The 22414-nt window shown below is 39.2% G+C and overlaps 1 protein-coding gene across 6 annotated transcripts in view; it reads left to right on the top strand.

The window, feature by feature from the left end:
• LOC120473974 (uncharacterized) overlaps positions 1-22394 on the top strand; it is a 152035-nt gene extending 129641 nt beyond the window's left edge. Inside the window, exons 1-4 of one of the 6 annotated variants that reach the window (XM_089123843.1) lie at positions 1342-1467; positions 2321-2434; positions 14451-14570; positions 17655-22394. In XM_089123843.1, coding sequence (XP_088979969.1) covers positions 2377-2434; positions 14451-14570; positions 17655-18697 — 1221 coding nt within the window. In that variant the 5' untranslated portion in view covers positions 1342-1467; positions 2321-2376 and the 3' untranslated portion in view covers positions 18698-22394. The other 5 variants (XM_089123844.1, XM_089123847.1, XM_089123848.1 and 2 more) reach the window with 5 other exon arrangements.
• Positions 22395-22414: the final 20 nt, after the last annotated feature.

Raw genomic sequence — 22414 nt, 5'->3', positions numbered from 1 at the left:
GAACAGTCCTTCGACGGACGTCGATGACGTAGCATCCTTGAAATTCCGGCTTCCGAGGATCCTTCCTTGACATTGAGAAACGCCTACTATGGCTTCTTCTTCTTCTTCTATTTTTAAATGGCAGTTGACAACTATTTTTTTGCATTACCGCCACCGCTGGACTGGAGTGTATAACAGAATATACATGATCTATAAAATGAAATTCTTTTTAAAAGCCCTGTATTCTTAAAAAAATAGAATAAGAATAATTTAAAATCTTCCAAGAAATTCTTTGTAGATTATTTATATATTCAAAGATAATTTAATTGGCCGAGCTGTTCTTCCGCGGCCCTCAGTCTCGTCCTGCTCGCCACAGTAAACATGACTCGTGCGTTCTCCCGCGGCCCTCACTTCTCCTGTTCGCCACAGTAAACATGACTCACGCCGTTCTCCAGCCCCCTAGCCTCATTCTGCTCGCCACGTAAACATTATGAATGGAGACTGTAGAAAGCAAAAGCTGAATACCAGACATTTTTGGTGATCTCGAAACACATTTTCAAGCAGACTCATCACGGAGACTAGTCAGACATCAGTCATCACTAGTAGCCTAGAATTGTTGTTTAACGACTGCGCTCTATTACCGGTAGGCGTGGCCTCCTAGGCCAGCAAAGCAAGTGCATTCTGGGAGTGGTTGTCTTTCATCCACATCAGCCAAAAATACGTTTCCTGGCTTTTCTCAGTGTAGAAAGCTCCAAATTTCAATAAATAAATAAATATATATATATATATATATATATATATATATATATATTTATACACATTTCTTCTACATAAATGACCCATTTTAAATAGACATTCATCTTTCCATAGGTAAAGTATCCCTTTAATGATTCGGCAGATGCTTTTATCAAAAGTGACTCACATTGCAATTGAGGTACACATTTATTCATAGGAAACAAATCCTTATAATTTAAATGCAACATCATGCCATGAATAGCTGAATGCAGCTTATTAATAACTCTAAATTGCAAACTACTCTTTTGTCTCTAAGTTCCACACATTCAATCAATGTCTGATTGTAGCAATAAACCCTCATCAATATTCTTTCAGCTTCTCTATGAACTGAATTGAAGTATTTATTGTCTTACAGTGCTGGACATGTAGAGCTTATTTCTGATAATAACACAACTTTTGAGAAGATAAAAGATTAAAATACCACAAAGAAATAACAGTACGGTACAGTTGACTTACAGTTGGCTCTTTTGTTTTAATTGGACTATGGGAATTTCATGATTTGAGACCTAATGGAAGTGAATGAAGACAAGCAGCTTCTATTTCATGCCAGTGTTCCGCCAGTAGAGGCGCTCGATCAACCGAAGCAATGATCCGAGTCTAGGAGAAGAAGAGAAGTGAGCGAGGGAAGGGAACATAAACATGAGAAGTGGAACACAGCCGTTCATTCTGCTCTAAATCTGCTGTTTTCAGACTGTGAGTACATTCATTTTTTAATTTATTAGGAGAAATCTAAATCCAAACGACTAAACGAGTCACTCATGAATGTAAACTCGTTACTGATTGGGTTTTCACAGTGTAATTTGTTAAGATTGTGAGTTGTTTTCCTTTATGTAATGATCAATGAAACCTGGTAAACAGAGTTTTTAATGCTTAGTCTTAGGTCTAATGTAAACAGGACTCGATGTTTCCCCTTGTTGCTAAAATGACAAAAAGCGTCCCCTCTGTCAAACCACAAAAACCCTTACAATCAATATCAGATTAGTATTCTTGGTGATGGGAATCCGCGGCTTTCTGAAGCGTTTGAGGCTTTCATCCAATCGTGCCAGAAACCCAGTAGCAGTATATTAACATTACATGGCTGAGTTAAAAGCGCTTATCACATGCTGTAAGTGTGGAAAGAGTTGCGGACACAAATCAAACCTTAAGAGACACATGAGAATTCACACTGTAGAAAGGCCTTATACATGCACTCATTGTTTAAAAATTTTCAGTCAGAAAGCTTTTCCAAAGAGCTTCTGTCTTCTTACTCTGGAGTGAAGACTTTCAGCTGTGATCAGTGTGAGAAATAATTTTCTGCACTGTGTTATTTTGAGGTAAAAAGATAAAAACAGAGCCTTGGGGTAAGACGAGCCACCCAGAATTGATGCAGTAGGTGCCAAGTGGTGTTTTGTTATTACTAGTGTTATTGTTTTTGTTTTGTTTTTTAATAATTATCATAATTAATGGGATTATTATTATATTATTTTTATATTATTATTATTCAGTATTCAATGATTTAGGTCTACATTTAATCTAATAATAATAATATATTCTCATCTTCCCACAGGAGAAGCAAGCAGGAGGAATTATTCCAGGAGAAACTACGGACATACTATTGTAAAGATGGAGTTTGAGGAAGAACCCTGCAGAATAAAAGATGAAGATACAGATGAACAAACAGGTTGGTATAGCTAGAACAATACATCTAATACTTTCAAATACTTTTTTAAAGCAAATTTCTGATTATGTGAAAATGTTTTTATTAACATGCAAAGATTTAACAACTGAGACATAAAAGGAACAAATTTCACAAACATTTAATGAGCAGAAATGGAATTATGAGTCCCTGAACCGAGTGGGGCTCAATGTTAAAAGTTGCAGTCATTATTTATATGGTGTTTCCAGCAGTTTAAATGCTAAAGTGCATCTCGTCTTGATGGACTGAGAGAGATTTGCCAGTTCTTGCTGTGAGATGTTACTTCACTCTTCCACCAAGGCACTTGCATGTTCTTAAACAGATCTGAGGGTTCATAATGTAGTTTGCATTAGAAAGTCTCCCTATAGTGCTCTATTTGGTCTCTTACATTACAGACACGGCTGTGTATTGCCCTGAGTATCTTTCTACTGGTGTTTTTCAGAGTCAGTAAAAAGCTCTCTTTAATGGTATTGTGACTTTTCTTCCACCAGTGAAGTGTTATGCCTTAGAGATGCGCGGACAGGCTATTATTTCATCCGCAACCGCATCACAAAACTCATAATCCGTCCGCTATCCATCCGCACCAACGTTTTTGACCAATTTTCAAAACCGCACCCGTCCGCCATCTGCTGATTGGGCGATACAAGGCACTGTTGATGACAGCCGTGAGACTAGAAAGCTCTCGGAATATCAGCAGTGAACTCCGTCTCCGATCGGCACACAGGGACAAAAATAAATAAATTAAACGCACTTCGGCAAACCTGACTGTGGCGAGGGGGGCGTAGTTTTGCGAAGTCTGTCGTGGGAGAGAAAGGACGGAGCCGCGCGGTGAATGAGTAGGTCAAGTGCAGATGATGAACACCTGTGTCTGATTGCAGTAATTGGCATGGAGAGAATGAGAGAGCGAGAGAGAGAGAGTTGGACTGGGACTTCGCACGCGGCTACTGCAACCGAGACTGAGAAGCAAGAGTGTTGGATCGCGTGTTTTGTTTATGGTGGCGAAAGCGCTACTGTGCGCCTCGTTTCTTTTTGTTTTTCTGAATAAACACAAGTCCCAGTCACGCCGACTGTCTTCTTCCTTCCACACACACCGAACCTCTTCACACTTACCTTATGTGATATTGTAGCCTAATAGAAATCGCATTTTGGCACATAATTTGGTTCAACCACATGCCCCAATTGATTTTTTTAGTATTTTTTTTCTAGTCACGTCATCTGCCCGATCCGCGGTTTATCCGCGCAGTCCTCGGCTGTAACCGCCAACCGCGCATCTCTATTAGGCCTGGTTTCACAGACAAGGCTTAGATTAAGCCAAGATTAGGCCTTAGTTCAATTAAGACATTCAAGTAGCTTTTATAAAAGTGCCTTTAAAAACATTGCTGTTTGGTTCTTGAGACAAAACAATTGTAGTGACATATTGTAATCTGTCAGAGCAAGTTGCTTTCAGTTAAAATGGCTCACACATGCATTTTAGTCTGAGACTATCTTAAAACTTGTCTGTAAAAACTTGGGGTTTGTGTCTAAAGGATTTTTCCACTGTGCATGTGCAATGGGCTTTATGCCCAGCTGCACTACTTCCTGAACTTCAGCCAGCTCCTTGTTTCCTGTCTGCCATTATTGGTCAAATTGATTAATTCAGGTGTGCTTGACCTCAGTAGTCATGGCAACAATAATCAGACGCACCTGAATTAATCAATTTGGCCAATAATGCCAGACAGGAAACAAGGAGCTGGCTGAAGTTCAGGAAGTAGTGCAGCTGGGCATAAAGCCAATTAACTGATCAATAAGATCTGAAAATATTATACAAAATATAAATATATGGTTGGAATATAATATCATGAAAAGGGTTCAATAATCAATTGTTTTTATTTTTTTTTTTTTAGACAGAACCATATTTATTTTTGTTTCTCATTTGTCTTCCTTTTATTGAATTATGGGAATTTAATATGTCGATTTTAGACCCAGTGGAAGTGAATGAAGACAACCAGCAAAAACCACATTGTTTCACAAATGAAGATGGGAACACAAAGAATTTTACACAAAAACGTGCTCGAAAAACTGGAGTCAAAGAATCTTTCATCTGCTCTGTGTGTGGAAAGAGTTGCAGATATAAATCAGAGCTTAACACACACATGAGGATTCACACTGGAGAAAAGCCTTATGCATGCACTCAGTGTGGAAAAAGTTTTGTTGAGAAAGGAGACCTAAACATGCACACGAGGATTCACACTGGAGAAAAACCGTTCACATGCACTCTATGTGGAAAGAGTTTCAGTCAGAAGAGAAATCTCAGAGATCATCTGCGCCGTCACTCTGGGGTGAGATCATTCAGCTGTGATCAGTGTGAGAAAACATTTGTTGTGGAATCAAACTTACGACAACACCTTACAATTCATGCAGATGTGAAGCCACACATCTGTTCTTTGTGTGGAAAGAGTTTTTCACAACTTAAGTCTTTAAAAGAGCATGAGAGTATTCATACTGGTGTGAGACCTCATGTGTGCGCTCACTGTTGCAAGACCTTCACTTCATCCAGTGACTTAAAAAGACATCAGAGAGTTCACACTGGAGAGAAACCGTTCCAGTGCTCTTCATGTGGGAAGAGTTACACCCAATCATCTAGTCTACAGAAACATAAGAAGTGTTGCCTGAATGTACATTGAATGTAAAAATTTTCACAAGACTAAAGGGAAAAAATGTGTACTTTTTGAGTGGCATGAGAGAAATGTTTTCATGGAAAGTGGTGAAAAAAGTTTCAACAATAGAGGGAATGCATTGACGTCACTTTCCCACCGCAACAACCCCCCTCAGCCTGACTGAATGACTGGATTTAATAGGGGAAACTGTGAAAATGCGACTAAAACGAACAATTTTATCAATTTAAACTAAATGTTGGACTCAATATAATGTTCCTTGCAACTTACTAAAGATCCAGTCATCCATGGATATTGACATGCAGCCAGAAATCGTGTTACCTGACATTTATGTTTGCCTGATTTCGACACCGGGGAAATAAAAGCAATATCGGTAGACCTAAATATAAAGCAAATTTGCCTGTGAACGTTTTATATAAATACAATATAGGTAGTTCTAAATCCGGATGATCACTTATATCAGTGTTATATATAGCCTATATATAGCCTATATATATCATCATATCATCCGGCCCTAAAACTTTATAGTTGTTTTTTTTGGGGGGACAATATGCAATGATAAATATTTAATTGATGAGTTGTTAATAGATATAACAATACAAAATATATGGGTATGGTTTTACACCTAAATTCAGCATTTTGACACAAAATGATAACTGCAAATCCACCTTTCACTGACTGGAGTCCAGTTGTTTCTGTGAATTGCAGTGATCCGTTTGCTCCTCTTTCTATAGCAGTCTGTAAAAATATACCTCCGATTTTTTTTTTTTTTTTTTTGTCAAATCTAGTTGTACAGCCAATCGCAAAGCTCTTTCCCACTTTATATGTTGGGTTTGTGTTTCGTGGCATTCACGCTGAAAACAAATACAGCCGTTCAGTCTTTTTGCCACTGTGAATAACTGCAGGCACTTCGGCCGACGGTGACGTCACACGACGAATCCGGCGAAACTACCGGAAGTAAGCGAGCGCCATTACTGAGCTGTTGCTGGGTAGCGTTGCGCCATTGCCTTCTATTGTTTTAGTTGCAACTTGCGTCCACTGGAATAAACAGCTCGCGATTTACGACTGTCACTAACGTTACAACGTTAGCCCTTGTATAATGTCGAGTGGGTAAACAGTTTCCGTTATAAATTGTTTTAACGGTGGCAGTAAAATTTCAATTTTGAAGAGAAAACATTGTGAATACCCCGGGTCGACTGCCCCTGTCTGGAGCCGTACGGTTTACACAGATTTCCTGGGCGAGTACAAGACGCGGACATTCGCGTATAATAACAATTATTTAATGACATAAGTAAAAAAATATAATAAATGTGTGATATAGTGATCAGCAAAATCTCCTCTCTTGTTATTTTTTCTATTCAATTTACATGCTATGGTCATTAAATGGCTTTCCTGAGCTAAATGTAACGTTATGTGACATAATTGTTCTCCTGCTGTTATATTGACTTCTTTCCATGGTTTAAAAACAGTAGTTGGTCGATATTATGTATACTTTCTATCTGTAACGTTACCTTACCCATGCCCGTTGCAATGTAAAAATGAGATAAATAATGGACACAAATGAAAAACATGAAATTGTTTATTTGATTTCATTTATTTATTTATTTATTGTTGCCAAATGGACAGATCTTTTTTTAGTTTCCTCGGTAGCAAACGTTAGCCTAGCTTGCTTGCCAAGCTATTTTCATAAATAATCTGTAAGATCGTGTACCTTCATCTGTGACTGGAGGCCAATGTCTAACATAATCAACCCAACAAGTCTGCCTGGCTGTAGCTGTCATCAAGGGTGCGTTATCACCTTATCTCCGAGGTTTGTTTACATACTGGTGCATATGTCTATGCCGGTGTAACAGCTCAGTAATGGCGTCGCCACAAGATGGCAGCCTACACAAGAACGCTCGTCGGATTCGTCTATAAGCAACATCACACGAGCAGCGACCATCACACGTGTGCTGTTTCGTCCCGAATAACACGAGTGCAATGTGTGGTAATCATTTTATACAACAGTTCAACAAGAAATTAGTTAACATTGTGTCTAAAATCTAACAAAGTATTGTCTTTTTTTTTTGCTAATATCATGGCAATGAAGCACTTAAGGTTGTATCAGTGATTGTGGGTGTCGTCACTTCTGTTTGTTTGAAGCGAGATCCCAAACAAACCAAGTTAGCTCGCCCCTCCCTCCCCTTTTGTACATAGTGAAAACCTCTCACACTAAATCCCTACAGTCTGATATTCGCTAGAGCTATCCAAGTTTAGTCCAGCTTCACTCATATTTTTTAAAGAATTATTTTCACACACAGTTCACATACTAAAAAGTCAGCACTAGAAGCTACTCATCTGTCCAGAAGAAACAGTGCAACCTCGGCGTCTGATTTAATTCTTTTGAGTTCTCTCCACCATTCAAAAGTCTTCCCAATTACTATTCGTTTCTTTGATGAAAAACGATGGTATTCCCTCCTCTTCTTGGGGATTGCCTCTTCCATGTTAAATGGGGTTGAAAGTACATTTTCTACCCATAATATGAAGATTTCGGCATTACATTTACATTCGATTTGTTTGTTTTACATCATATTTATTGTCATTTTCTTTAACTCGTAGTTTCCTGTGTTTGCATTATAACCAATCACACGTTTCTGTTGAGTTTAGAAATGCGATGTCCAATTGTAGTATCCTCAGTACTAATAAATAAACAACAGACATCGAGGTAGCTTTAGCTGGGAGTTTACTGAACACCAGTCATCAGTGCAAACATTGTCAGCCAGTACAACACACAAGCCTGCAGATTCTTCCTCGGCTATATACCCCACTACCCCTGACTGATCTACCACTGCCACCTAGTGGACAATTCTAATAACTCTCCCGATCTACCACATTCCTTCCCCCTTAAGCTGTTGCCTTCATCCCAAATCCCCAAGTCACGCTACATGTGCCATTGATATTAACATTTTTTTTTTTTTTTTTTTTTTAAACTTTAGCATTTTTTTTTTCATAGTCCACACTCATAGTCCTTCAAATACTTTGGTTTTGACACAGTTCTCAATGACCGGCGTACCGGTGCAATCGCGGATAATGACTGTCTTGGAGTACCTGGAGGTTGAAAGTCCATCACTACTGGTTTGGCTTTTTCCAAAACAGGTTTTTCCACACTCTGAGTGTTTGTCTCTGGAACACCGCCAGTTTCCTCGGGAATAGATGTCTCTGATGCTGCAACATCGACCGCTGAAGATTCAGACAACCCCAAGGGTTCCATAATCTTTGGTTCCATCCAGTCCCTATCCTCAGAACTGGCCAATATCTGGTCAACGTGTCTGCGTACCATGCTGCCACCTCCTAGCATGACCTTGTAAGAGACAGGACCCGTTCTCTTGATAATAAACCCGGGAATCCACTTAGGTCCATGACTGAAATTCCTTGTGATCACTGCATCTCCCTCCTGGAAACTTCTCCCTGAACCTTGCTTATCATGATATTTCTTTTGAAAGCTCTGTTGCCGTTCCACTCTCCTTCGGCGGTCTGGATGAATTAAATCTAAGGTCGATCTCAACTTCCTGCCTTGTAACATTTCAGCAGGCGACAGCCCTGTCGTTGACTGTGGTGTAATGCGGTAACTAAACAACACCCTTGATACTCTAGTGGCGATGCTTCCCTCACCTGCCTTCTTCATCATTGCCTTGAATGTCTGAACGCCACGTTCAGCACAACCATTAGAGGAAGCATGATAAGGAGCAGAGGTGACGTGTTCAATCCCATTCTTCTGCATAAACTCTCGGAATTCTGTACTCACAAAACATGAGCCATTATCAGACACAATTGTCTCTGGTAATCCTTGATTACTAAAGCTCTTCCTTAGACATTCAATTGTGCTGGCTGAAGTTGAGGTCGTTACAGGGTATACATCCATCCACTTGGAATGCGCGTCCATCAGAAGAAAAAACATATGTCCCATAAAAGGTCCTGCATAATCAATATGTAACCTTTGCCAGGGTTTGCTCGGCCACTCCCAGGGATGAAGAGGTGCTGGAGCTGGAGAGTTACGATGTTCTTGGCACGCTACACATCTTTTAACAACTGCTTCAATGTCGGCATCTAACTTTGGCCACCAGAAGTAGCTTCGGGCTAATGCCTTCATTCGAGTGATGCCAATGTGCCCATGATGTAGCTGCTGTATCAAGGCGTTCCGGCCTGGCGGCGGTACCACTGCCCTTGAGCCCCACAGTACACAGCCATCTTGCACACTTAACTCTGTTTTCCTTACAGCATAGGGTTGGAACACTGGGTCCCCTTCTAGTGGCGGCCAGCCATGTTGGACGAATTGTGCCACTCTGGACAACACAGGATCTTTGCTTGTCCATCTACTCATTTCTGCAGCTGACACAAGGGTCACATTCTCCAACATCAGCACTCGCTCCTCCTGCTCTTTCTTGACAGAAGGCTGATATAGCGGAAGTCGACTCAACGCATCGGCATTGCCATGATGTTTGCCGGGCTTGTAAACCATCTCGTACTCATACGCTCTCAAGGCAACTGCCCAACGTTGTATCCGCGGCGAAGCCATTTGAGGCACAGCCTTCATCTCATTAAAAAGAGCCAGTAGTGGTTTGTGGTCCGTGCAAATGACAAATCTTCTTCCATATAAATATTTGTGGAACCGCTGAATGCCAAACATCACCGCCAGACCTTCTTTGTCCAGTTGGGAGTAGTTTAATTCAGCTGACGTTAATGTCCTAGACATAAAACTGATTGGTCGTTCCTGCCCATTTGGCATGCGATGCGACAGCACCACTCCCACCCCATAAGGAGAAGCGTCGCAGGCCAGGATCAGATCTTTTTGGCTGTCATAATGTACCAACACATCAGACGACAGCATGAGTCGCTTGGACTCCTCAAAAGCCTGCTCCTGTTCGGCCTTCCATTTCCAAGTGGTTTCTTTCCGTAATAGTCCATGTAAAGGCGACAACAATGTTGACAGGTGTGGGAGGAATCTATTGTAATAGTTAAGCAGTCCTAGGTACGCTCTCAGTTCTGTGACATTAGTCGGTGCCGGGGCTTCTTGTATGGCCCTGACCTTATGTGGCAAAGGGTGAAGGCCAGATGCATCTACTTTATGACCAAGAAACTCCGCTTCCTGTTCCATGAACACACATTTGTTGCGCTTCAAGCGAAGACCAGCTTCCCGCAGTCGGGTTAACACCTGATTCAGCGTTGCAAGGTGACCCTGGTCACTCTGGCCTGTCAGCAAAATGTCGTCCAGATAGACGGCCACATTCGGGATGCCGGCCACCAGACTCTCCATCATTCGTTGAAAGATGGCTGGACTGGAAGAAACACCAAATGGAAGACGATTCACCTGAAACAGGCCTTTGTGCGTATTAATAGTGACATATGGCTTAGATGTCTCATCAAGGATCACTTGCTGATATGCATGGCTCAGATCCAGTTTACTGAACCTCTTTCCGCCTGACAACTTCTCAAACAAGTCCTCCAATTTCGGTATGGGATACTGCTCAAGCTTCGATACCTGGTTGACAGTGAGCTTATAATCGCCACAAATGCGCACAGAATTATCAGCTTTTAACACAGGCACGATCGGAGCTGCCCACTCTGAGAACTTCACTGGCTCAATAACCCCCTGTTTTGTGAGTCTCTCTAACTCCATCTCCACTTTTTTTCTCATGGCATAGGGAACAGCCCGGGGTTTATAGAACTTTGGACTCACCCCTTCTGTGATGTATATTTTTGCTGGTGGACCTCTCCAGGAACCAAGCTCCTCCTTGAACACATCTTCATTTTGCCGTAGCACATACTGCAATGTCAACTCTTGCTGCTCCATCTTATTTATACTCACAAGGTTAATTCCCAGCTCCTTTATCCATGCCCTGCCTAACAGGTTTGGACCTGGCCCTGTTACCACCACTACTGGTAGCTGTTTGACGTGGTCTTGGTACCTCACAGTCACGCTTGCCACTCCTAATGTTGGTACTTTTTCGCCCGTGTAGGTTTTCAACGTCATGGAGCAGTCATGCAACTCTTGGGTGCCCCGTGTCCCTAACTTGTCATATTCAGCCTTTGCCAAAATTGTCACGCTACAGCCAGTATCCACTTCAAATTCCACAATGTTCTCATTTATTTTAAGCTGTGCAGTAATGGGATCAATTTTTGTTAACTTTGGCTCTGTTAGATTGTACATTGTAAAAACATCTTCGTCACTCGTGACATTCTCCCCAGATTCACTTATATGATGCGCTGACTGATTTTTAACATTTCTAAACCTTCCAGACTGCTTGTGCTTCCCTCTTCCCTCTTCCTTAAGCGTCTGGTCCCCCAGAGGCGAGGATTTGCACACTCTCTTCAAATGTCCCTTTTTTCCACAGCCATGGCACTTTTCATTGACAAAACGACAGACACTTGCCATATGTTCACCCCCACACCGGTAACATGTCAATGGTTTTGCCTTTCCTTGCCATTTATGGTTTGACTCCACATTATGCACTAACAGTTGATTACTGACATTACTCCCGATGCCCTCCACAGTTTTCAATTGCAAATCACGGACATCTCTATTTGCTGTCTCAATGGCCAGTGCCACTTTCAAAGCTTTTTCAAATGTGAGTTCAGGCTCCGCCAACAATCTCCTCTGCATGCGATCGTCCGCTATGCCACACACGAGCCTGTCACGTAGCATCTCTTTTAACTTATCGCCATAGTTGCAATGTTGCGCAAGCTCTCGTAGCACTGCCACGTACTCCATCACAGTTTCATTCACTGCTCTAGTCCGAGAATTAAACTTAAATCTTTGGACAATTTCACTGGGCTTTGGGTTATAATGCGACTGCAGCAAGTCCGTCAAATCTTCATATGATTTTTCGCCAGGCTTGTTTGGACTCAATAAGTTCCTCATTAAACTGTATGTCCGACTGCCAACAGAGCTTAACAATATTGCCCTCTTTTTCTCCTCATCCTCAATCTCATTTGCCACGAAAAAATGTCCCAATACCTCGACGTATTCCTCCCATGTTTGGGTCTGACTGTCAAAAGCAGTAAGTGTTCCTACCATCGCCGTAGCCATCTCGACGTTTTTTTTTGTTGTTGTTTTTTTTTTTGTTAGCGTTAGCTGCCTCGTCACTCGACTTCCGTCCAATATCCGCGTGATTTACTCACAAGCTTCTTCCGAGCTCAGCCGCCATCCTCGTCGCCAAATGTAGTATCCTCAGTACTAATAAATAAACAACAGACATCGAGGTAGCTTTAGCTGGGAGTTTACTGAACACCAGTCATCAGTGCAAACATTGTCAGCCAGTACAACACACAAGCCTGCAGATTCTTCCTCGGCTATATACCCCACTACCCCTGACTGATCTACCACTGCCACCTAGTGGACAATTCTAATAACTCTCCCGATCTACCACACCAATCAGAAGCATTTTGATTCATCACTGCGATTTACAATTTCAAGAGCACTTCTATAATGACTTCACGTTTATAGGATATTTACCTTAAGAGATTTATCCCAAATGCCCAAACTGGGCACACCTTTGTATTTTTGATTCTTAAATAAACTTAAATGCCATGTCAGATGCAGCTTCTGTTCCACCTTTGCAGTAAAAATGGAGATGTCATTGCTAACTGTCGGTTGAATTGTGATTGATTAAAGTAACTTGATGAATTTAGGTATTCGAACAACAATGATACACAGATTCAAGTAGATTTAAATTAGGTAATTATACATGTTTACATTAATAAATCAAGTAAATCACATCATGCCCCTGTGTGGCATTGAATCATTTGCGTATCTGACTTTGAGTATTTCATTTATGTCGGTTGTGACGGCGAGAAACCTACAGCTCATATATTATCCTCTCATGCAGTTACAGATGCAGTCTTTTGACTGAACAAAACGTCACAGAAAATGCCAATGATGCAATGGGAATCACAGATATTTACTGTAAAGGGAAATAGTATAATACTGGGTGATTTAAAGAAAATAACTGTAGAAATTACAGAAAAGTCCTACAGTGTAGATTCTCAGAATAACTTGAATATGTTTTTATATTGGTTATTATAACAATAGTTTTGGACTTTACAGTGCCATTTTTTTTGTCAACACGTGAACTCTTTGATAGATCTGTATGAATGCATACTATAATTTTAGCTACATGTTTAGTTTTAGTTAAACCTTCATATATCTGATTTGCAAACTTGCTGACTTTGTAATTTGCACACATTCACACATTTAATCGATGTCTGATTACAGCAATAAACCCTCATCAATAAAGAAAGAATCAGCTTCTCTATGAACTGAATTGACGGATTGATAGTTTAACAGTGCTGGAATATAGATCTCATTTCTGATAATAGCACCACGTTTGAGAAGATAAAGATCAAAATACCATAAAGAAATAACTGTACTGCAGTAGGTCAACAGTCAGCTCTTTTGTTTTTAAATTGATTTTCTTTAATTAAATTATGGGTATTTAATGTTTTGAGACCCACTGGAAATGAATGAAGATAAACAGCATCCGTTTCATAAACCTCATAATATCACAAATGAAGATGTAATTTCACAGACTTAAAAGAAGTAATGAAAAGAAAAAAAAATGGGTAAAGTCTTTCATAACGTAAACATTAATGTGCACGTTAGAAATCACATCACACAGATAAAGATCTATCGGATCTACCGATTTTTAAAGATCTAAGATCTATAAAGATAGGATTTCATTCCGGAGTTTAAATAATATTGTTTCCTGCTAACATTTAAAGCTCTCTAGAATGTCCTGGCATCTCTTTGAATGGGCAACTTCCACTGTATAACGCGACGCATTGCCTGTTATCCGCCAGTAGAGGCGCTCGAGCAACCGAAGCAATGACACACATCCGAGTCTAGGAGAAGAAGAGAAGTGAGCGAGGGAAGGGAACATAAACATGAGAAGTGGAACACATCCTTTGATTCAGCTCTAAATCTGCCGTTTTTCAGACTGTGAGTATATTCATTTTATCATTTATTAGGAGAAATCTAAATACAAACGACTAATCGAGTCAGCTCATTTAGTGAATCACTCAGAAATTAATCGAAATGAACCGACTGATGTTCTTTACTCTCATGAAACAAACTCGTTGCCGACTGTTTTTCATAGTGCAATTTGTGAAAATTGTGAGGTGTATTTTTATTTTATGTAGCCTAATTAACAAATGAAACCTGGTAAAAACAAACATTTTAAACCTGGCTTAAAATACATTTAATGTATTTAAATCATACCGGATAGAAGGGCAACATAAACATCAGCCAGAGTGGAATTGTTTCTAAAAAAACGAGAGTTTAAATGCTGGGGAATATTCCCATTTTCCCACAGGAGAAGAAGCAGCAAGCAGGAGGAATTACTCCAGGAGAAACTACGGACATACTATTGTGAAGATGGAGATTAAGGAAGAACCCTGCAGAATAAAAGATGAAGAGACAGAGGAACAAATAGGTTGGTGTTTTCCTTCATTCTCTTTAATCACTGATGAGGAACATATGATGAAAACTGACATCCTCTTGAGACCCAGGCATAGACTTTTTCCTCTGTAGAGGACAATATATTTTTGCAAATTTCTCTGCTCCATCTCCAAAAGAGCGAGTTTGAGTGGCGTATAACATGCATTTGAAAAAGCAAAACAGAAATTCCAAAATTCCAGTCTTGAAGAGTTGGTTATGTGTGTAAGTTACACTATGTGTTATGTATGTTACAGTATGGATCTGTGCACTAGCTCTTAAAGTGACAGCAGCAATATATGTCTGTCATTCATGTTGATAAAAAAAAGAAAAGATAGCTTTAACGGTAGGAATCAGGATTAATAGGATAAATTAATGTATTTAAAGAGGGGGTTGATTGCGATTTCACTTTTTTCATTTTAAATAGTGTGTAATGTTGGTGTTGGTGCATGAACAGTATCTGCAAAGTTGCAGTGCTGAAAGTTCAGTGTAAGCAGAGATATCTTTTTTTAAAATCAGGAAGAATATTGCCTACAAAAACAACTCGATTGGGATTACAGCTGGCTTTTAGACGTCACTAACCCATACATTTACATCAACGCTCCCTCCGGAAAATGCAAAAAAGGGCATGTGCATATTTTAGCAGCTCGTCGTGTGTTGTGTTCACCCAGCTGTCAGGTCTTCTGTGTTCGAGCTTCCCACGGACGCTGTACTTCGTCAACAATGGATACAATTTATGTTTGATTATGTTCCTGAAAATGACGATCGTAATTTAGCTCTCTGTGCTGCACATTTTACGAGAGACAGCTTCCAGAATCTCCACGAATTCAATGCCGGATTCAACAAGAAACTGTTACTAAAACATGACGCAGATCCAACTTTAAAACAAGAGGCAGCAGTTGTTGAGCCACAACCTGTAAGTAGGCTAAGACTTAATCAATTTAAATTTATTTGCATGTATAATTCCAGACGAAGCCTTATGTTTTATTTTTTTTTCAAATGCCAGCGCTAGTTTTATAGCCACTAGGCTACTAGTTATGCTATTTTGTGTCTACGACAAACGTGTACAAACATTATGGACCTGAATTTTGTTTAAGTACTAATGTTTTAAACGTATTTTTCATGTATATATGCTTTATGACGTTATTTGCGATTTGATCAAGAACGAAAACTAATGCCAACGCTGTTTGAGTATAACATTAGTAGCCAGTCATTTGCTATTGTTGCCAATCAGATGCTGTTGTTGGATCTGCAGAGGCTGAATCCCTGCACGCACAGCATTTTGCATGGTGTTCCCCTAGGCAGTACGAGAGAAACTGTCATAAGAGAATGTACTCGGTTTCTGACGTAACCTCGGTTCTCTCTAGAAGAGGGAACGAGTACTGCATATCTTGCTGTGCTTGCTTCATGCTCTGGTTCGCTTCAGAGATGGAAAAACCAGTGATATCAGCCCATCAAGCTATATTTATAGGGCTAGGCCACCCCCGCTTAGTCCCCAAAGGGCCTCTCTCGATAGGCTGCTAAAGTTGCCGCAGGACAGCCAATAGGTACGCTAAGTCGTCCTGCCTATGTCTGCATGCTGCCGCAACGCGTTTTACATTAAATAAAAATTAAGGGTAATTTTTTGGCTTCAATATCTCGCTGAAAAGAGATTTTCCCCTAGCGTAAGATTTACGTAGTACTCATTCCCTCTTCTAGAAAGAACCGAGGTTACGTTAGTAAACTGAGTACGTTTTCCCACTTGTAAATTCCACCATGTAAATAGCGAATCCGCCATGGCACAAGCGCAACTGTCTTTTAAAGGGAATGGGAGATGAGACTCTGGCTGGTTTTATTGCACATTTTGCCCCAAACACACCCATTACTTAACGGAATAGGGACAACCCTTTTAGACCATGCTCTGGACACGCCAACCATTTCTCCCGTCATTAAACTAGCAAAAGTGGATTCAGACTGTAAGTACACTTGCGCCGTGCGGTTTAGACCATACACCTAAAATAGGACTTCTAGTGTTAGGCCTACGTACTGTATTTGAATGTCAACATAATGTGTGTGCTACTGTATGAGCTGTGATTGGTCTATTTTGGGGTCTGTTCAATACAGTAGTCATCATTAACTAAGCATTATCTATCAATGACTTCATCATGTGTGTGGTCCCTCAACTAAAGTGGTGACTAGGTCCTTTGAAACACTGATGAACAATGTGCTATTAAAGGTGGCATAACTTTGAACAAAGAAAACATCATGATCATGTTTCATAAATCATAATTCATGATGATGTACTCATATTAGTAAATGTTTTAATTGAAGTGTTGTTCATTCACGTAAAGTGTTACCATTTTTTTCTAGAAATCCCATTTTAAATTGCAAATCGCCCCCCCCCCCCCCTCCAAAAAAAAAAAATATATATATATATATGCACACCTGGACTTACAGTATGTTTATCAGGCATTTTGGGGAGAAATTGCAAGTCAAAAAGGAAATAAATTATCAGTATCCTTATTAAATAAGAGGTATTCAAATTAAAATGTTACCAAGTTATTTCTCGCATTATTACACTTTTTTTTTCATTACATGTTGCCACAAGAACATTAAAATTCAAATTACATTGTATAGAATGGGACTACCCATTATGGCAATTTTACTTGCATATTGCATAAAGTGAAATATTATATCAAATAATTCTGTTATATCTCTCATACCATAGTCGAGAATAATCTTTATATAAAGTTTGGTTTAAAATAGCCTGAAACATTGAAATTGATTTGGGAAAAAATAACAAATTTTTTTGCATACACGTCTTATCATGCCATTGGTGTCCTCTACAGACATTTTTTTTTCACACACAAAAATCTCCATTGGTTCTTTATGTTCTGAACAATGTAATAACAAACTAAATTCTCAAAAAAAAATTATCTTCTATTTCTGGTTCTCATGAAGATATAAAAATACATCTAAAACTAGATAATTGTTGACTCAGTAGTAAACTATATTTGTGAATTAGAAGAATGAACTTTATTTCTTTGTTTCTTATTTACCTTACTTAAATTGAAATTGGGCAATTTAATTTGTTGATTTTTAGACCCGACGGAAGTGAATGAAGGCAAACAGCATAATTTCACAAATGAAGATGGACACACAGTCGTTTCAAAGACTGAAGAGAATTTCACACAAAAACAAGCTGGAAAATCTGGAGTCAAAGGATCTTTCACCTGTTCTGAGTGTGGAAAGTGTACCTTATTTAAATCACACCTTAAGATACACATGAGAATTCACACTGGAGAAAAACCGTTCTTCTGTTTGGAGTGTGGAAAGAGTTTTATAGATAAATCAGCCCTTAACCGACACATGAAATCTCACACAGGAGAAAAACCGTTCACATGCTCTCAGTGTGGAAAGAGTTTCGGACATAAAGGACACCTAAATGATCACATGAAAATTCACACTAGAGAAAAACCATTCACCTGTTCTGAGTGTGGAAAGAGTTTCAGTCGCAAAGAGGACGTAAATGTGCACATGAGAATTCACACTGGAGAAAATCTGTTTAACTGCTCTGAATGTGGAAAGAGTTTCATTCAGAAAGGACACCTTAATGTGCACATGAGGTCTCACACTGGAGAGAAGCCTTATACATGCTCTCTGTGTGGAAAAAGTTTTGGTTACAAAAGCGTTCTCAAAGATCACATGCTCTTTCACTCTGGAGTGAGATCATTCAGCTGTGATCAGTGTGAGAAAACATTTGTTTTGGCATCAAGCTTAAATACACACCTTAAAACTCATGCTGGTGTAAAGCCTCACATTTGTTCTTTTTGTGGAAAGAGTTTTATACGACTGCAAAATTTAAAAGAACATGAGAGTATTCATACTGGTGTGAGACCTTATGTGTGCTTTGACTGTGGGAAGACCTTCGTTATATCAAGCAACTTAAAATCACATCAGAGAGTTCACACTGGAGAGAAACCGTACAAGTGTTCACACTGTGAAAAGAGTTTCACTCGGTCAGATTCCTTGAAAGCTCATGAGAGAGTTCATACTGGAGAGAAGCCATACCAGTGCTCTTCATGTGGGAAGAGTTTTACCCGATTATCTACTCTACGGCCTCATTGCCGGAGTTGTCTAGCCTAATTCAGGGCTTCCCAACCTCTCTGCCAGGTTGTCAGATGTGCCATGGAAAATGATCAAATTCCAAAAATTAAGTAAAAATAAATGCTACAAATTAGCGGTGTGCACGAATATTCGAATTTTCGAATATTCGATCTGTAATTAATTATTATTCGAAAAATAAAATACTACTCAAATTTTACTATATTGCTTTACTGGCCATAAATGCAGTGAGTCCATGATAAAGCCTAAGCACTAACTCGCAGTTATAATTAAATGCACTGGGTGGCGCTGTCGAGTGTGTTAACAAGTTGTCTGTATTTGATCACATAATGTTGTTGTCCGCCTCGCGAAGTTTGGAATTACTTAATGATCTTACTAAATGGAATTACTTTTGATCAAATTAATTAATTAATCTGAGTTATAATATCTTCACCACAATGAGAAATCAATCACATGAAATCCAAACAGTCGAATGAGGAAAGATAGCTGTCCATCACTGCATCACGACTGCAGGTAAGCGCAGCTGGACATCGCGTGATCCAAGATGTTAACTTATCTAAAAGCAAAATGATTTTGAGACATATACTTCCTTTAAGTTTTGTTGAGGGAGACCGGTTTTAGAACAGAAAATGCAAAGTGCTGTTAGAAACTTAGAACACCGTTCTCTTTGTGTCTCTGAAACGTCTGTCAGCAAAGTGCCTTTCTTATATGATGATTATCATATAATCATATGCTGACTCGTGTGTGTGTGTGTGTGTGTGTGTGTGTGTACGTTCTGTACGATATCTAGCACAATCTGCTTTATTAGGCTTTTTTTCCGCTTGCGCTGCTTGAGCATTAGTTATTCTCTAGTGATGACTTCTGATAACTTTGGAAGCCCAAGTCGGCGGCTTGTGTACGTACAGTAAGGAACAGATAAAAGACTAATGTTTAAGAAGTACAGCATTTTAATTTTCTCAAGAAACACTATAGGGGCTTTTGCACCAGATAGTTATAGGAACTAACCACCAGGGTGATTCCCCGAGAACTAATGGTCCCTCTTGAAACTGGGCACACCCCCAGTAGGCACTCTGAAGTGATGTAAGCCGCACTGCGTCACTTGTTGTTGTTAACTTATTTTAAAGGTGTGGGGGACCTTTATTTTGATGGCGCTGAGAACGCCAGAGAATGAGCACACAGTGCTCGCATTCTCCCTGTTCTTTAGTTTATGATCTAATTAGTTATTAGGGTTTGCCATGTGGTTGATGTCCAGTGTCGCCAGCTGAGCAGAAATACATAATCGTGCCAAAAACTGGGAACTTCTGCCAGTAGTTCTTTGAACTATGAAAAGGTTCCTCCTGTGTGAAAGCCCCAAGTGTCCATAAAGTCTCACATTATTTTTGTATTTGAGAAGTGGAGAATAGTCTTTGCTGTGTAGTTGAAGTCAAATACTGTTTAAAATATCCTGTGCATAGTACTTCATCTTTTGTATAATGAGATTTGATCATGATATTTCAACAACAAGAAAATGCAAACAGTTACAATAAACTATATCCTGTATTATTATATTATTTGAGTTTGAGAAATATGTGGTTTCTTGAGAACTGCCATGCCTGTGATATTGAATACCGCTTGTTTAATGACCTAGATTCCAGATTACCCCTCCACTGATTTGTTTGCTCTTATACCTGTATTCACCTGTGTATAGTAATTTGGGAGGTAGGAAGACCGATGCCACTTTTTGTCTGATCGTTATTGCCTGGTTTGGATTAGGGAGTTTGGTAAGTAATAATTTGATTAGTAATTGGAAGAAATTCTATTTTTGTTTACTATTTTGGGCTCTGTTAGTGCCTGAAGCCAAATCCCCAATTGACCTATGGGTAAGCCACGCCCTCAAACGTGATGAGCCAATCACAGTCCGCAGCTAACCCAATACACTCGGACATTCTCTGCTTCCACTGCATTGGAGTTAGTCAGTTTTCATTCGTTTTTTCTTGTTATTTTAAGTTTAAAATGGTCAAACAGTGTGCATGGGGTACATGCAACTCGGTTCATGACACTAGGTTCCTGAGAGGCTGGGAGACGGTGTGTATTTTTTTTACCCTTTCCCAAGCCACATCTCAACCGTGATAAGTGTCTGCTCTGGATAAAGTTATGCGGTAGCTAGACCACAACACCAACTAAACGCGGATAAATTAAACAAGGATGTCTACATCTGATCTAAATTAAGTCAACATCGTATTTGACCGTTATCTTTTAACTCTCTAATGTAACGTTAGTCTAACGTTAGACGTACTCACGTACATTAGAAAACATTAACGTTAGCTTCTAGCTGCGTTGTACATCATGTCAATTAGCTTCATTAACGTATCTGTAAATAACCGAGATAACAAATGTTAGCAATGTTGTGCTGAATGATTCATGTAAATCCTGTAGCACCAAACGGTGATGGCAACGATATGCGGGTTATCATGTTTACACTTTATAAAGCATAAATGCTATTAACCATAAATGCTATTAGCATAAATATAAATGCTATTAGCATAAATTTATAAAGCATGAATGCTATTAACCCCATTGACAGGTAGGTTTAGGGACGGGTTTGGGGTAGGTCCTATATTTATATATATACAGTAATGTAACATTAAGTCAGCGGCGTTCATAAACATGCTGAAAAGCGATTATGCTTGTTGATGGCACGCCAAAAATGAAATCGAGTAGACTCTGCTGGAATACTTATTCTGTCCAGGGCCCACTGCATCTTGTTCACATTCATCTAGCAATTAATTCAATTGTAAGGTTACAAATCATTGATGAGACGATCTTGGTGCTGCAGCATTCATACACACACACATATATATATATTATTAACAACAGTTGACATTATAACAGTATATACATATAAAATAAACAAATATTTTCCCTGGTAAGGCCGTGTGATATTAAGTGCCATTAATGGGTACTCCAGAAAGGTATTTTTAAAAATGAATATTAATCTCTTAACTAATGTATTCTTTGCCTTTATAAATACTAATTAAATTAATGATGTTTATAATCACTTTTTTATTTTTATTGAATGCTTCTCAAATCTGTTCTGGGGAACCTCCTTTCCCACACTGCACATTTTGGGTGTTTCCCTCTTCAGACACACCCAATCTTGTGGTCTTTATTGATGAACTGATGAGTTGAATCAGGTGTGTCTGATAGGTGGGGAGGTTTGTGCTATAATAACAAAAATAGCATTTTGTTTGTCCATCTTGTGTAAAAAATAAATAAGTAAACAGGATTGAGGATTTGGTCCTGCCTACAGTATATAACATATATAAATGGTGCATCATGTATAGTATAGTATATAGTATAGGCTAGTATAATACATTGAATGTATTTTTAAATTCTGAAATATTACTTATCGCCATGGTTTATATTAAAAAAAAATTCTCCTGTTGCTATTTCTGTCTGTTCTGTTTTTGTTTTGCCCTGCCCTGCTATAAATGTGCTATATAAATCAAATTTACTTACTAAATTTCATGTGAAGTGTACACATTTTTGCATATATTGAGCCCAAAGTGTAAATTCAGTTATAGTAATCATGGAATTGTTTTTAAACGACTATTTGAGCAAAACATTTGCACCTGACCTGAATAATATCGAGTGATTATAAGTGTGATGATCATCTGCTTAATGAGCAACATCGAACACAATTCACTCCTTCAGTCAGTGAAGCTCCCACAGCCGTTCATGAGAGTTTAAATGCTGGGG

Source organism: Pimephales promelas, chromosome 19 (assembly GCF_988280905.1).
Source record: "Pimephales promelas chromosome 19, fPimPro1.hap1.1, whole genome shotgun sequence".
In the NCBI taxonomy this organism is placed as follows: Eukaryota; Metazoa; Chordata; class Actinopteri; order Cypriniformes; family Leuciscidae; genus Pimephales; species Pimephales promelas.
This window is presented reverse-complemented; position numbering and strand designations above follow the sequence as displayed.